Source organism: Mastigoproctus giganteus, chromosome 13, assembly GCF_048544385.1.
Source record: "Mastigoproctus giganteus isolate SK-2022 chromosome 13, ASM4854438v1, whole genome shotgun sequence".
NCBI lineage: Eukaryota > Metazoa > Arthropoda > Arachnida > Uropygi > Thelyphonidae > Mastigoproctus > Mastigoproctus giganteus.
This window is the reverse complement of record NC_143587.1, coordinates 95,918,601-95,936,229: the sequence shown is the minus strand read 5'-3', so window position 1 is coordinate 95,936,229 and position 17,629 is coordinate 95,918,601. Positions and strand designations below refer to the sequence as shown.

The 17,629-nt window shown below is 34.5% G+C and overlaps 1 protein-coding gene across 4 annotated transcripts in view; it reads left to right on the top strand.

Moving 5' to 3' along the window:
* LOC150076271 (uncharacterized) overlaps window positions 1-14,685 on the top strand; it is a 695,145-nt gene extending 680,460 nt beyond the window's left edge. For all 4 annotated transcript variants that reach the window (XM_090388135.1, XM_090388136.1, XM_090388134.1 and 1 more), the window contains one exon: window positions 13,711-14,685. In XM_090388135.1, coding sequence (XP_090244261.1) covers window positions 13,711-13,745 — 35 coding nt within the window. In that variant the 3' untranslated portion in view covers window positions 13,746-14,685. The remainder of the gene's footprint in view (window positions 1-13,710) is intronic.
* Window positions 14,686-17,629: the final 2,944 nt, after the last annotated feature.

Here is a 17,629-nt window from a genome sequence, read left to right as displayed (position 1 = left end):
TACACCTTTTGGGTAAAAGTATCCACTCTGTCCTGACAGGAAAAGATAAAAATTCCCATATCAAATTGGAAATAAGTACATACACCACACTGTGCTATGAGGGCAAGGTGAAACATGTTGAAGAAACTGGCTGCAAACCAAATTTAGTTTTATTGCTTCCAAAGTTTAAAGCTCTCTTGAAGAAAGGTCACGGATTTATATAGGCCAAAGAAATATTCAAAACATGACACAGGATCTATTAGCAGATCAGGAATTCTTATAAAAGTTGCAGAAGCATTAGAATCAAGGAAGCTACTTTGAAGGAGATCTGTCCAAACAGCTATTATGCATCATAATTTCCAAAATATTAGTAGTCCCCAAATTTTTTGATCATACCTTGTGTACAGAGAGAGAGAGAGAGAGAGAGAGAGAGAGAGAGAGAGAGAGAGAGAGAGAGAGAGTGTACTGCCATAGATATTCACCTGGGAGTGTTGCAGCAGCCAATATCACAATGAACTGTCAGTTTAGTATCTCAATAGCTTTAAGAAGTGCTTTTGAAGTCAGAGATAGAACACGTGGGAACCAGCACAGAGCTTATGTGTACAAGTTTGAAGAGATAACAGCAAAGCCCACCTATATATGAAATTAACCCCGGGGGCTCACATCTGGTGAGTATGGGCTTGGCACACCCAGGGTCCTGAGCTGGATATCATCATTCTTCTCTTTCTTGGTGATTCCCCTCTACTTTTGACTCTCTCTCTCTCTCTCTCTCTCTCTCTCTCTCTCTCTCTCTCTCTCTCTCTCTCTCTCTCTCTCTCTCTCTCTCTCTCTCAGGGTTACTCGAGAACTTTTTTTTTTCCTGGTGCAGCATAAGCCTAAGGCTTCCTTGCATCATATGGATATTAATAATAATAATAATAATAAAGTACAGTAGGGTGAATATAAAAAATTTCAGAAGTGAAAAGTTATTAAAATGCCTGTTGAGACAGAATGTCTCTTTGCCAGCATGCAGCTTATCATAAACTGTTGGGCTAAATTTAGAGAAAGGATGAGAATAAAGACCACCTATATAATTAAGTACAGAAGAATAACTAGAATAAATATCAGAAGTTTCACTTCTGATATTTCTTCTGATAATTCTTCCAATTCTTGAAATTTTTTTTCTAATTTTCCTTCCGTACTTCATTGGGAGCTGGAAAATTTTTGAGGAAGTCCTCAAGTTATTTTTAACTGCTAGGAAGGATAGGCCACTTAAGTTCTGTGAAATATTTTAATAAATTAATTATATTTATAACACAGCAGTCAGTGTGTCCTTTTATTTTGCTGAATTACAGATATAGTTACCTAGCTAACTAATTATAGTTAATAATTACACTACACAAACTATGAATATAGTTTATGTAGTATAATTAATTATTAACTTATTAGTGTAATTATTAACAATCACCCCTTAAAATCGTAATTGTCATCCAAATAAAATAAGTATTTGACAATATTTCTTACAGATTGCATCAGATAAGATTGACATGCGTAGGTGATGACATAATATTGCATCAGCTGTTACTTTCAGCTATATAAGCATGCTCTGCAAGAGTTTGTCATTCCTTGCTTGTGTCAGGATGACGAGTTATGTGCATTTGACATCACGAAGAAAGAGTGCTATCGTTACTTTACATGAGGAAGGATGTTCTTCCTGTCATATTGCTTATAGAGTGTCTTATGATCAGTCGACAGTGAGTAGATTTCTTTCCAAACTTAAAAATACTAGTTCTGCTGATATGAAAAAAGGAACTGGATGTAAATGAATCTCTACGACAAAATAGGACCGTGTTTTGAAGCGCTTATGCCTTAAAAACCATAACGCTTCTTCGTCTCAGCTGAAAAGAGAATGGGAAGAACATACAGGAGTGGTAGCAAGTGCAGTAACAGTCAAAAGACACCTCCTCAAAAATGGACTTGTAGCCTGTAGTCCTAAGAAGAAGAAGAAGAAGCCCCTCCTCACACAAAAAATGAAAAAGGCCTGATTAACTTGGTGTTAGGAGCATGTCAAATGGATCTCTGAGCAGTGGAAGTCAGTTATTTTCTTGGAGGAGAAGAAATTCAACCTGCATGGCCCTGATAGGAGACAAACGATTGACCGTAGGCATAGTGAAGAATACCATCCACACTGTATGGTGTCTACAGTGAAATTCCCTACCTGCCAAATGATACGGGCGTGCATTTCATATCGCAGAGTAGATCACCTGCAGTTTATAAAAGGTTCTGTAAATGCCAATGGATACATGGCTATATTGGAAGGCAAATTGCTGCCAACCATTAGAGACTATTTCAACCTGCCAAGTAACGGCATCTTTCAGGATGACTCTGCTCCTTGTCATTGGGCGAAAAGTGTAAGTAGGCACTTCTGTTGTCACTTTAGCTTCATTTCTGCATTAGACATTCGACAGTAATGTGCTTACATTTGTTACAGGTGAAAAAATGATTGGAAGAATTACAACTCTTAGCTGGCCAGGAAACAGCCCGGACCTGAATCCTATAGAGAACTGTTTTATTATTATTATTAGCCATATGGTGCAAGGAAGCCTGAGGCTTATGCTGCACCAGCCAAACAAAATCGAGTTACCCTGAGAGAGAGAGAGAAAGAGAGTCAAAAGTAGAAGGGGAATCACCAAGAAAGAGAAGAATGATGATATCCAGCTCGGGACCCTGGGTGGTGTGCCAAGCCCATACTCACCAGATGTGAACCCCTGGGGTCATCGTGTGGAATCTGCAGTTGCCAGAAAGAAACCAAAGACCTTTCGTGAACTTCAGGAAGCCATAATTCTTATGTTGTATCAAATATTACTTAGCTTTGACTTAACTATTAATAAATATCTTTTGTTTGTAATCCTATTTGTGATGCTAGTCATTAATGTAATAAAGCATCACGAAAAAGGGTTAGAAATGTGAAATTCCTAGGTCATGCACTTTCTTTGAACACCAGTGTATGTAGGTAAAGTGAGTCCTTACTCTGTTAAAGTCAGGACTTAGAACAGACCACAATGCACTGGAACACCATTCTGGTTTGTCATATGCTTACTTATTAATGTGCATTCCATTTCATAAAATTCCATTTCAGCTCCTGCTTAAAGAGTAGGTAATTATTCTGATAATTTATTTTGGATTCATTATCTGAATTGAATTTCTAAATGATTATTTCAGAACTGATAAGGAAAGGGGCTTAGAGGGAACAGGCATTCTGTAATTATTTCAGACTGATAATAATTTCTGTAATAATTTCAGACTGAGTGTCTGAAAACATAAGATGTTTTCAGACACTCAGTCAAAAACACTAATGGATCTAATATCTTTCTATTTTAGAAGATTTAGGAGAAGTCTGGTTGGCCTGCCTCCCTAAAATCCACCCATGCACACCTTCTCGATGGTAAACCCTGTTACGTTATTTTGGTGACTACAAAAGTGAGAGTGTTTCTCATCAAGACACCTGGTCAGTGTGAAGAGGAAAAGACCAAACCCTCCAGCACATGACAATTCAACGAAACAAATGGCCCTCAGTCCTCAGTGGCTTTCACTTTGCCTCTTACAGCAGTGAGAGGATCAAAGTGGAAGCAGAGGGTGCTAATAATCTCTGGGTATAACCATGCTGTCATGCATGGAAACTGAACTTGTCCTGTTACAATGTAAGATCACTCATTGGTGAAGATAGGATATTAGAGCTGGAAAAGGAATTAGAAAATGTGATTTGGAATATCATCGGTTTGGCTGAAACAAGAAGAAGAAATTAATCACTTAAGTTTATGTATATAAAGTGCTTAGCATCATAATACACAGCCATTTCTGAATAAACAGAAAATTTTTAAGGTGGCATCGTTTTAGGTTATATCTCATATTGTGAATGCCTTCACAACGAGTTGCCATGATATTGCACTACTTCGAATAAGTAACGCTTCACCTAAGGAGAAGACTAGTGTTACTTATTCTCAGATAGGTACCACCACCCAGACAGCACTGTTTCAGGGCTATTTGGCCCTTCGTCAGTGAGTGGGTAGGTACCCAAGTGATGCAATGATGGCAAAAACAGTTATGAAGTATAACTCCACAATATGAGAGATGCCTGATGGTGTATGATGTATTTAGACTAAGGCGCATTTAGGGCTAGAGCCTCAAGCTGCGAACAAATTTAGACTATGTATATAAAGTGCTTAGCATCATAATACACAGCCATTTCTGAATAAACAGAAAATTTTTAAGGTGGCATCGTTTTAGGTTGTGAAGGCATTCACAATATGAGATATAACCTAAAACGATGCCACCTTAAAAAATTTTCTGTTTATTCAGAAATGGCTGTGTATTATGATGCTAAGCACTTTATATACATAGTCTAAATTTGTTCGCAGCTTGAGGCTCTAGCCCTAAATGCGCCTTAGTCTAAATACATCATACACCATCAGGCATCTCTCATTGCCATCATTGCATCACTTGGGTACCTACCCACTCACTGACGAAGGGCCAAATAGCCCTGAAACAGTGCTGTCTGGGTGGTGGTACCTATCTGAGAATAAGTAACACTAGTCTTCTCCTTAGGTGAAGCGTTACTTATTCGAAGTAGTGCAATATCATGGCAACTCGTTGTGAAGGCATTCACAATATGAGATATAACCTAAAACGATGCCACCTTAAAAATTTTCTGTTTATTCAGAAATGGCTGTGTATTATGATGCTAAGCACTTTATATACATAGTCTAAATTTTTTCGCAGCTTGAGGCTCTAGCCCTAAATGCGCCTTAGTCTAAATACATCATACACCATCAGGCATCTCTCATATTGTGGAGTTATACTTCATAACTGTTTTTGCCATCATTGCATCACTTGGGTACCTACCCACTCACTGACGAAGGGCCAAATAGCCCTGAAACAGTGCTGTCTGGGTGGTGGTACCTATCTGAGAATAAGTAACACTAGTCTTCTCCTTAGGTGAAGCATTACTTATTCGAAGTAGTGCAATATCATGGCAACTCGTTGTGAAGGCATTCACAATATGAGATATAACCTAAAACGATGCCACCTTAAAAATTTTCTGTTTATTCAGAAATGGCTGTGTATTATGATGCTAAGCACTTTATATACATAGTCTAAATTTGTTCGCAGCTTGAGGCTCTAGCCCTAAATGCGCCTCACTTAAGTTTATCAAGTGGAAATCTGCTGTACACCATTGGAAACATTGAAAAGTGAAGGTAGAGTTGGCTTTCTGGTCCATAAATATATAAAAAAGAACATTTTGGAATTCAAAAGTACATGACCAAGGGTGTCAAGACTACTCTTAGGATTTCTAAGAGGTATAAACTAAAGGTTATAATGATTTATGCACCAACATCGAGCCATGATGATGAAGAGGTTGAAGAAATGTACACTGAAATTGAGAGACTTCAAGATGAACAGAAAACTCACTTCACCATTATAATAGGGGACTTCAATGCTAAGGTTGGAAAGAGACAAAACAGTGCAGAAAGGGAAACTATAGGAAATTTTGGAATTGGTGAAAGAAATGAAAGAGGTGAAAGACCTGTGGAATTTGCAGAATCTCTAAGAATGTCAGTAATGAACACTTTTTTTCAAGAAAAGGGTGAACAGAAAGTGGATGTGGAAGAGCCAAACTGGATTAACAGCTAAGGAAATAGACTTCATCCTCACTAACAGAAGATATAATGTAAATGACGTTACCGTCCTGGACAAGATAAATGTTGGAAGTGATCACAGAATGGTAAGATGCACACTTGATATAGATGTAAGAAAAGAAAGGGAAAAATTAACTCAAGTAAATAATACGAAGGTCTTTGAGATAACAGAAGAGGAAAAGCAATATGTACTGGAACTTACGAACAAGTTTGCAGACCTTTCAGTACCAAGATATCAATGAGGAATACAACTTTCTGAAGGTGATAAAGCCCGAGAAACCTATAGGTAAAAAGAAATCCAAAGAAGAAAAAATCAGTCAAGGAACACTTGCCATGATAAACTGAAGACAACAAGCGAAGAGCAAGATAAACACTTGACAAGGACAAAATTATGCAAAGCCATTAGAAAGAGACTCAGAGAGGATATAAAAAGATTTAACACACAAGAAAAGTAGAACAAGCATTAAGGGGAAACAAAGGACTTAAATCAGCAGTTGTGAGCAGTAATACAGAAAGACAAATGATACTGAAACTGAAGAATAGTGATGGTGTACTTATAAATAGCAGAGAAGGCATAATTCAAGCAGAAGACTACTATAAAGAATTATACAAGGAGTGAGAGAACGATGCCAGCAGTAGAGAACATGGATCACAAATTAGCAGCACATACGACATACCTGATATCCTTCCAGATGAGGTAGAACATGCATTGAAGAAAATGAAGAATCAGAAAGCCCTGGGTGATGATGAAGTTACTGTAGAGTTGTTAAAATTGGGAGGAAGAGATATTACTCAGAAACTGGCAAGACTCTTCACAAAATACATTAGGAAAGGCATAACGCCGAAGGAGTGGAATAATGCAATCATAAGTTTGCTGCATAAATCAGAAATTGGAAATTATAGAACAATTAGCTTGTTATCCCACATTTACAAGTTGTTCACAAGGGTCATTACTAACAGATTAGAAAGAATACTTAATGAGAATCAACCGAATGAGCAAGCTGGCTTTAGGACAGGATTCTCAACCATGGATCACCTTCACATAACATCACAGTTAATGGAGAAAGCAAATGAATATAAAACACAATTATGCCTGGCATTTTTGGATTATGAAAAGGCATTTGACTCCATACAGCATAAGGCAATGTTTTTTGACAAGGAGGCACACTATCTCCGAAATTGTTTACTGCTTCCCTTGAGGAAGCTTTCAGAATATTAGACTGGTCCCAGAAAGGAGTCAATATGAATGGAGAGTATCTAAATTATTTACGATTTGCAGATGATATTGTGTTCATAAGCCATGATCCCAAAGAATTAGAGAAAAATCTTAATCAGTTAGTAAGGGTTTCAGACTAAAGATGAATATGGATAAAACAAAGGTAATGATGAACAAGTATGCCACAGAAAGGGATATAATCATTGAAGCAGCAATAATTGAAAAGGTAGATTCATATACAGGCTGGTCTCAATTAACGCAATTAATGCGTACTGCAAACACATTGTGCAAAATGGAAACATGTTAATCGAATATAATAATCAATAGGAAAAATTATAATTGGTCCGTGACTTTCAGGAATGTCCATAAAGAATTTTAAAAATACCTTTTAAATAACTTTTTAACTGGACTTTGAAACCAAGGTCATTACCAATATTAGTTATGTCTTCAATAACTTTTTGAAGACATAACTAATATTGCATCTTTGAAGCCAGTAAAATCGTTTGCGCAATGGGGTAAAAGATGCTTCCAAACTGCTCTCATATTGCTGGCTGTCACTTCTTCCCATGCTGCATGAATGTTTTCAGTGGCCACTCGTATGTTATAGATTTTCCAAAATTCTGGTACAGAAATTGCACTGTCTCCTGTTATAGCTTCAAGTGCCTGTGCAAATGTTCTACAGAGATAGTAAGCCTTGAAAGTTGCAATCGTCCCCTGGTCCAACGAAGTCGTATTTGCCGATAAAAAAAACAACTTTCACATTTTCATTTAAGTCACCAAGTGCAGAAGGATGTCCAGGTGCATTTTCTAAAAGCAACAGATCTTTAAAAGTAAGATTATTTTCTTGCAATAGGCTTCAACTGTTGGACAGAAATAAGACGTAAACCAGTCTTCAAATAGGGCTTTGGTCATCCATGGTTTTTTATTTGAACGCAAAATGACTGGAAGAGTTTGATGGCTGTATCCTTTTAAAGCCATAGGCTTTTGTGTACGGTACACAAGCATAGGCTTCAATTTAAAATCACCTTCAGCGTTACCTCCTAATAAAAGTGTTAGTCGATCTGTTGAGACTTTACACCCAGGTTGTGATGCTTCATTTGCAGCTAAATAACTTTTAGTTGGCATCCGTTTCCAAAATACGCCCGTTTCGTCTACATTAAATATTTGCCAATCATTGTATTCAGCATCCTGAATGATTTTTTGCAATTCTGCAGGAAATTTGGCTGCATCTTCATCAGCACTAGCAGCTTCTCCTGTTACTTTAACATTATGCAGTCCTGCTTGATTTTTGAAACATTCAAAGCACCCTGAACTAGCAACAAACGTTTCAGTCTCCCCTTGGTATTTTGTTTCTTTGAGCTTAGTAAAAATGTTAATAGCTTTGCTCTGAATATTGTCCTTGGATAATGGAATTCTTTTTTGAATTGCAATCTTCTATCCAAATTGATAAAAGACTTTCCATTTCGATCATTATTGGAGTTCTGTTTCTGGTATTTTGTAAAACAAAAGAAGTTAATGAAACTTTACCTTTCTCTTTATATTCATCCTTATGGCTCATGATAATTCATACGGTAGACTCACTGTATCCTAGATCTCTTACGATTTTCGCATGGTTTACACCACTTTCATATTTTTTTAATAACTTCAAGTTTTTCAGCTAAAGTAATAACTTTTCATTTTTTTTTTTATTGCAATCACATTGTTTGTCACTCTTTCTTTTATCCATAATTACCCGGGGTAGAAAATTAGAATTTTTAAATACGTCTGCACATGACTTTATTAGCTGGAGACAAACAAGTAACATGTCTACTTCCGATGGTTGATGGAACACACTGAGGCGGGCTGCGGGCAAATGCTTGTTTATTGGCTGTCAGACACTTAGCATGCAATTCGAATCTTTTTCAACTGTCACAAATAAAAGATCGCGTTAAGTGGAAATTTGCATCGTGTAAAGTAAAAAGTTGTATAATTTTTCAAATCTTGGTAACTGAAAAATGTGTTAATCAAACTTGTGTTATGAGAGTCCTGGCTGTACTTACCTGGGACAAGTCATTAGCTGTAATAATGATAAATGGCTGGAAGTCAAGGGAAGAATAAATTTTGGATGGATAGCATTCAGGAAATATAGTCACATACTGAGGAGCAATGTCCCAATTTGTCTGAAATTTAAAATAATGAACCAATGTATATTCCCCACCATGACTTATGGAAGTGAAACTTGGGCATTCACCAAAAGAATGGAAGAGAAGCTGAAAACTATACAGTGAAGAATGGAATGAATTATATTAGGAATCAGACTGTTAGAAAAGAAGAGAAACATATGGATTAGGCAGCAAACACAAATAAAGGACATTCTTATCAAAACTAAAAAAGAACTGAAATGGGCTTGGGCAGGACCCATAGCTCAAAGACATGTGACAGATGGACTAAGAAAATAACAGAATGGTACCCAAGAGGAGCTAAAAGAAAACCTTTTTTTTTTTTTTTTTTTTATGAAAACCCCAAACACGAAAGGTATCGAAACCTATAGTACTTAAGTACCATGCATGGGTTGAAGGATAAGTATGGGGGAGGGGGATGCCAGAAACTTTGCTCTGGAGACTAAACATGGGTTTCACCACTTCAAGCCTCCAATAAGCAAAGTGGTGGTATTTCACCGGTTGATGAAAGTCATCTACCACCTTTTAAACTGGAAGACAACAACAAAGATAGACATGAAATTCACGAGTTCATGGGTGGTAAATGGATGGCTATTGCACAAAACAGAAGGAACTGGAAAGTTACTGGAGAGGCCTTCCAATCCTTCAGTAGATTGAAAATGGCTGCTGATGATGATGATAAGGAAAATGAAATTCTCTTAATTAAATCAAACAGTTTCCTTTTAGAGTTAGTAATTATCTGTGAATGCTCAACACTATCTCTTATTTGTGTGAGTATTGTGGATTATCCAGGGGCTATTTAACCACGTTGCAGATTAACCGGGGCCAAAAAAAAATTTTTTTTTGATTTAAATGTCTTAAAAAATCAATTACAGTGCCTACTTACAAAATTTTTTTTTTTTAAATTTAAATGTTTTTAAAAAAATATGATGGGAACATTTTGTAAAATTTTGCCACCAAATGTGACAGTGTTAATACAACCAATGGACCAAGGCATGATTCAACATTTTAAAGAAATTTATTAAAAAAACTTGTTACATAAATTAATAGAGAAAAGTAATTCATTGTCATTTTGGAAACATGACAGTATTGAATGAAATTTATGAAATTTCAGTATCATGGACATCGATCAAAAGCAAGCATCACAAAAACCTTTTCAAAAAATACATGTACCTGCAATAGACAGTTCTGGCTAAGGTAAAGAAAGCCTGCGCGAGAACGACGAGAAACGTCGGATAACTTACACGGAAAATTAGTTTCCTGACACCGGGCTCTAGCGCAGCTTGCTCAGTAAACAGACGGTAGGTGTTATCGGTCTGGAGCAGAAATCGAGAAGGATATATTGATTGACAGGTAGGCGTGGCAAATGATGAAATGATTGGTGGTGGGTGCGACAAACTACTGTGTAGTCATTGGTTAGCATTATGATGTGTATTTACCAGTAAAGAACGGTGCATAATAGTTTTGTAATGAACGGTGAACAGGTAATAGTAGCGATGAATCTTTTAAGGTGCTGATTGACGTTATGATACGTGTGTATCTGCATGAGTGTCTTTAAAAATAAAAATACAGTAATAAAAAATTAATATTTTGTTGATAAACAATTTATGTGCTAGTCCACCCATGATTCTAAAGGAAAAAAAAAGGTTAGGTTACCCCCTCCATTTCGGAATTGGTTCAAGTTCCCATGGGATTCAAGTGGAGGTAACCTGACCTTTTTTCACCATTAGGGCATATTATTGAACAAGAAAATAAAAATACAATCATAAAAAATTTATTTTTTTATGAATGTATTTCTAAATATGACTGATTCTAAAGAAAAAAGATTAGGTTACCCCCTTCACTTCAGGAGGGGTTCAAGCTCCCATGGGATTCAAGTCGAGGTAACCTGACCTTTTTTCACCATTACGAAATACTGTAATGGTGAAAAAAGGTTAGGGCATGTGCGATTAGATAAGTTGCCATTAGTGCTGCTAAAGTGATACCAAACCGATGTTATTGTGTGTTGTGTTCGCACGCCAATCAGCACATCGTTTGCCACGCCTACCTGTCAATCAGTATCTCGTTCTCAACTTTGCTCCAGACTGATAACATCTACCGTCTGTTTACCGAGTGAGCAATGCTAGAGTGCCATATCGAGAAACTAATTTTCCGTGTAAGTTATCCAACGTTTCTCGTCATTCTCGTGCAGACTTTCTTTACCTTCGCCACAGTTCTTTGTGATGGGACCATATTATATGGTTTAAGACAGTCTGAAGGTTTTGAAATTTTAGATGGAAAAGCATTTGTTGAGTGGTTTAATTCGGGTAAAAGTTTAAGCTGTCATGAAATGTTAATGTGATGATGAAATCTTGTGTAGTATTATGAATGAAGAAGAGCAAAACAGCAACAAGGTTCAGAGGACATTGAAGAAAATCTCTTGCCAACAAATAAAATCTTGCTTAGTACTGCTTTGTCTCATGAAGGCTCTGCTTAACTATACAGAGCAAGACGTTCTTGCGGACAAGATAATGTTGCATAATTTATGATCTCCCATTCGTAGGAATGCCCGTGATGAAAAAATACAAACTTCTTTATTTTCCATTTTCAGTAAATAATATAACATATATATGTATGTATACAATTTGCCTTTTTTATATTTTTTTATATTAAATGCATATTGTTCATAATCCCATTTTTTTTTTTTTTTTTTTTTTTTTCCTTATTTTGTGGATTATCTGGAAATCGATTATCCAGGGGAATTAATTTCCCAACCTCCATATTTAAATGGGAATCTACTATATACTACTGTAAGAAGAAAATGCTTGTGGCACGTAACTGAAATTTATAAAAATTCAGTTTAAAATAACCGAAGATGACTTGTGAGTTCCAAAATGATTATTTCGGAATTGATGAAGCAGTCAGTTTTATAATATTTTAGCTTCTAAATAAGAGAGAACTGTTATTTTTATTTTTTTCTGTCATTTCTGTTCTCAGCACAACTTTAGTGCTTTCTTTCCATGTTGTAGAAGGTGAAGAAATAACCCTGTACAACATGGAAAGAAAGCATGGGAATTTTTTGCACATATGCTACTCAGACCATAGCATGCAAATTACACGTTAATATTGATAATTATAATTCAGCAGACACTTTTTCATTTCATTCATAAAAAAGTGTGCAGTGATCTGTATTTGTTCATGCTTGGTTTATATGAAGGAACAGCTCTCTGAATTTCAGCAGACTGGTAGGCTAAAAGAGCAATCATAGTAATAGCTTTAACTTCTGTACTTTATTAATTTTTACTTTTCAAGTTTCCATTTTTTGTGAAGCACTTATGTGTTAGGGAAGCCTTTTACCTAATTATATTTAAAAGTCAAGTAATTTATCAAAATTTCAAATCAAATTACAGGTAACCCTCATAAAGCATGGTAGTTAGGTTTCTCTGTTGCAGAATATTTTCACCTTCTGAACTTTCTTCTACAGCATCTAAATTTCATACATCTTCTGCTCTCTTTAAAATATCAGTAATCTGGGTTTGTTTGCTTTTGCTTTTAAATTTCATGGTATGGAGCTAAGCATTTTTGAAGTTTGAACTTTGGGCTGCTTTCAATCGAAGGATCTGCATTCAAAAAATAAGATTCTAATTGCTTGGCTAAGCCTTCCCATATGCTTTTTAGTGTAAAATTTCGAACTTCAGAATTTTCACCTCTGATGTCATTTCCACCAAATCTACCTCGCCAGCCTCTTTTTCTACCAGTAATTCTTGAATGTCTTCAGTAGTCATATCATTAAAACCTTCCCCTCCTACTGAGTTAGCAAGTTCTACTATTGCACTGATTCTGTTTTCTTGCCAGTTTGACCATATTTCCTGAATGAACTGAATCTGGTCATACGTTTTTCCAACACACATTTAATGTTGACGGTTTTACTTCCTTGAGCAATGAAGGTATGATTCCGATACAGTCCATAATTGAAAAATGTTTCCATGCCTCCATCACTTCAGTAGATTCAGAATCAATTTTTTCCAAATTCCATTGTAACCATTTTCTGATGTAATGAGTTTTAGAGGTAGATATAATAATGCCTTGATCTAAGGGCTGAATTAAAGAAGTTGTATATGATGGTAGGAATATTACTTTTAACATTTGGATGACTTAAATCATTTGGATGGCCTGGCGTGTTATCCAATAATAATAAAACTTTGAAATCTAGATTTTTCTACAAGCACAAGTTCAATAGCACAGAACCTAACACAGGAATGCTCCCCCCCCCTTTTTTTTTTGCTGGAATTCACAAAAAAAAAAAAGGAAATGTTGAAAAAATTACATCCAATATAATAGCAGGGTTTTCCCGCTCAAAAGCACCATGTTATGCAAGGTTTGCCACAATTCTCTAATCATGTTAGAGCAAAACTGTTATTTAAGTACCGTGTTGTAGAAGTACCATGTTATATATGAGGGTTGCCTGTACTTAAACCTCACTTTTGCATATTAAATAGCAAAATAACATATATCAGTATATTTTTGCAAACAAAATTTTAACAAAATTTTTTATTTACATTATTAGGTAGTGTATAATCAATCATAAAATACTACTGGTGGCAAATAATGAAGTTAATTGAATTCCTTCTAAAGGGTTCACTGTGTTAATTAGAATTATAGAGGTTTTATTTTTTAATCATGATTAATCTTTATTTTTCAGGTAGTGCCTCAACTGGTGATACTGTTGACCTCTAATGATTTAAGACAGAATGTCTGCTGTTTGCAATTTACATAAACTTTGGAACAAGGCAAGAAGTGATATTGTTTGTATAATTAGTACTTTTTGTAGATCTTTAAATGAGCTGTATTGTTTGTTGCCTTTTTTGGTAATCACATCAAAAAATATCACATGGTTTTCGTTGCCATTATAGTGATGTACATAATGTAAATAATATTGCTGTTAAGTTATTGTAATTCCTACAGAAGTGGGTTGTGCATTTTTGAGGTTGTTTGTTATTGCTTCAGATTGCTTAAAATTGTGTTATTAGGTATTTTATGATGCTATCCTAAGTTAGTATACATAGGCAGCAACAAATCCAAATATGGGAAAATATTAACACCACCATCTTTTTTGATATACTTAATTTTACTAGGTGCTTGGTAAATTAATACATCAGAATGATTTTCAAGCAGCTTCCATATACTACGCAAATAAAAAAAAGAAAAAACTTTCTCAGAGCACACAGTTTTAACAAGTCTGCTATACTTTTTTTTACTCTTTTGTGTGGAGATTAAGATTTTGATCTTTAATAAAGCAGACCGACTCAGATTAAAGAGAAGATGATTCTCCCATTTTTCTGCACTGCCTTTTGAATGCAACAAGTCCACTCTGGTGACTTGTAGATATACAAATGCAAGGTATCACTATAGTCATCTGCTAGTCCAAGAACAGTTCTTGCATGGTATAGAATTTCTTCACATCAGTATAAGTGTGACTGTATTAACTCTGTCCCACACTCTTCATTGTCCATAAACTTGGCACTACAGTCAGCAATAAAATGCAGAAAGCAAACCTGAAAGAGGATTTTGCACACATTCTAAATGCAATCTTCAACCACTATCAGAATAAAGCCACCCAATGCAGCACAAGTTGTCCGTTTTGTAAACTTTTGAAAATGGTCCATTTTCTGTAGAGCTGCCCTTTTTTTTTTTTTTTTTTTTTTTTTTTTTTTAGTGTAGCTAAGTAAATTTTGTATTCATTGCTGCAATGCCATTTCATAATTTGAATTATTTTCTTAAAAATGGTTGGAACATTTTTCATAACTCATTATGATTTTGTAAATAAGAGAAACAGAATGCTGATACATAATTTATATATATATATATATATATAGTTTATGATTTTTTATTTATCTACAATTTGCCTCCAAAAAAAAAAAAAAAAAAGTTCTTTTAAATCAGACAATAATTTCCTTTTAGAATTAGTAATTACCTGTGAATGCCTGCCATATGCTCCTATTTTCATAGATTATTATGGATATAGAGTATGCTGTTGTAAGAAAAAAAAATTCTTTTGGAATTTAATTGAAACTTAAAAATTCAATTTATACAATTTGCTATTTAGTTCAGTTTATTATATTCAAATTTTTTTGGTTTTTTTTTTTTATTTTATTAATAAAAGATCAAACAAATAAACAAAAAAAGAAACAATTTTAAGTTCTAACTTCCACTTTATATTGAAATTTATATTATTGATACAGATGGTGTTATCTAATAAGCTGCTTAGTGATCATAGTTTAGCTATGCAAGGAAAAGAGGGGAGGGGAGGATAGTAGCTATTAATGTGTTTCTCTTGTAACTGCAGGCAGTGCTTGAAGTGATAGTGCTATTTTCTATCAACAATAAATGGAATGGCAAATGCTATTTGGTCCATATGCAACACCAGTTACAAAATGCCTTGCTTATTTCTAATAAACAAACACTGCAGTTATTGAAAAAAAAGTATTAGAAAATTAATTGAAATTTCCTTTGTGACAGAAATTGTATGTTAAACTTAGGCTGGGAATTGATTACTGAAGGGAGTGATTTTAAACTGATGTCTGATCTGCAGTTTGTATGATTGCAAATATATCTAACAGATTTATAATCAGAATTCTTTAAGAGAGTAATACCAATAAAACCATTTCATGCTTAAAATAAAATTCCCTGTGAGTTATAAATGTATATAAAGTCTGGATAAGATATTAAAGCAGGCATTGATCAAGATGAATCAGTTTCATGATGGAAGTTTTGAAGTCAGTGGAGGCAGAATTAGTATCATATGTGTTACCTCTAAGTATTAAAAGTGTTCTTTGGAAAATTAATGAACATTCATGCAGTTTATAAAATTATTACACAAAAATGTAAGTACATTGAGCCGTTTATTACACTTTTAAGACACATTGAAATATATACTCCACATATGTGAGGGAGGAGAATAATGTTTTCCCCCAGTTTCATAAGAAGAATGTATACGTGAAGATCCCAGGAGTTTGTAATAAACCAAAACCCATGCAATGTATGGATGTGTATATAGATATGTGTATATGTTTTATTTTTTGCATTGTATTTTGTGTATAGAATATATTGGTATTCTTTAATTATGAGATTTAAAAAAACAAAAGGCTTTCTCAATGCATATAATACTTTGTATGTATACATTAATTTTCCCTCAACGAACGTTTAGAAAACTTTAACGTGTGGACTTGGTTTTTTTTTTTTTTTTTTAAGAAAAATCCCCCCTACATAGTTTTTAAAACATTTAGTGATTAGTTGTAGAAGTTCTTTCATATAAAGTATAAAGAAATATTTACATAAATATATGAAATTGAAAATTACAATAATAGTTAACATACTCTGTGATGTTTTTGTGTTTTGTATTATTTTTTCCCTATAGCAAAAGCATAGAGATATGCATTTGGAAAGTCTTTCTAGTCATCATAAAAACAAATGCTGATTTCCTTCTCTACATCTTTAATATCTTTATAATTCCCAATGACAATTCATTTCTTTCCATAAATAATATATTAATGTTTGATAACAAACAGTACATGTCACAAGAAGAGATATGGAAGTTATAGTATCTGAGTAATATGAAAGTACTGTTAATCCCAGTCTGTGCTAAGAAGAGTGAAGAGATGTAGCCAGTGGGTCTTTATACACGGTAGGCTAATAAAGTAAAAGCTTACAATCTTGTGATTTTGAAAAATTTTATTCAAGTTATGTACAAATTCTTGCGTAACTGAAGTTAAGTTTTTCTCAGAACAATCATCACACATAAATATTGGACTGTGGCAATTTGTCAAAAATATGATAAACTACCCAGTTTTGCTCCTATACAAAACATCTACTTGCAGTGATAAATAAAAACAATTATTTTTAAATACTGGAAACAATACAAGTGAATAATACAATTAAAATTCAGTGAAATTATAAAATAAAGCATCTCATAAGATACATTATTAGTACTTGAAACGAGGCATTTCATTTTTATAAATAAAGGTTTGCATGTAGAAAATATTTCAGAATACACGAATTGTTTCACATTTGCTGGGCAAAAGTGAAACACATCAAACCCAACTGTCATAGTCACATTTATTAATCTTACATAGTTAGACAGATATAATCTTGGGAATATTTCTGTAAATAACTGCTATTTATGTTAGTTAACACTGGCATATTAATGTAAAACAGCAATTCACATACTGCTCACCAGCATTTTCACACAGTCAACTCCAGCAATAAGCTGGAATTTACCATAAAAGAGAGATGTAAATAGGTTGAAATGTGATCAGTTGCTGCTACAGCCATATTTGACCAGTTCTATGTAGGTTTATCTCCACATTGGCCATGGATAACTTCATGCTAGAGTAGAGAATCTGTGTGTTGCATAATTCTGCTAAGGCTCATGTAAAAAAGTGTCTGACAGATTCAGGCGGAAGTCTCCCATTACACACGAGAATATAATTTATAACTTAGTAAATAAATAGAGAACCAAAAGTGTATTATTGAACTGTAAACATTTTTTTAAGCTTTTAAGACCAATTGTGATCTCATAGGCTTTCCTCCCACCTGTCAAGATATAAATTAAGTACAGGCTA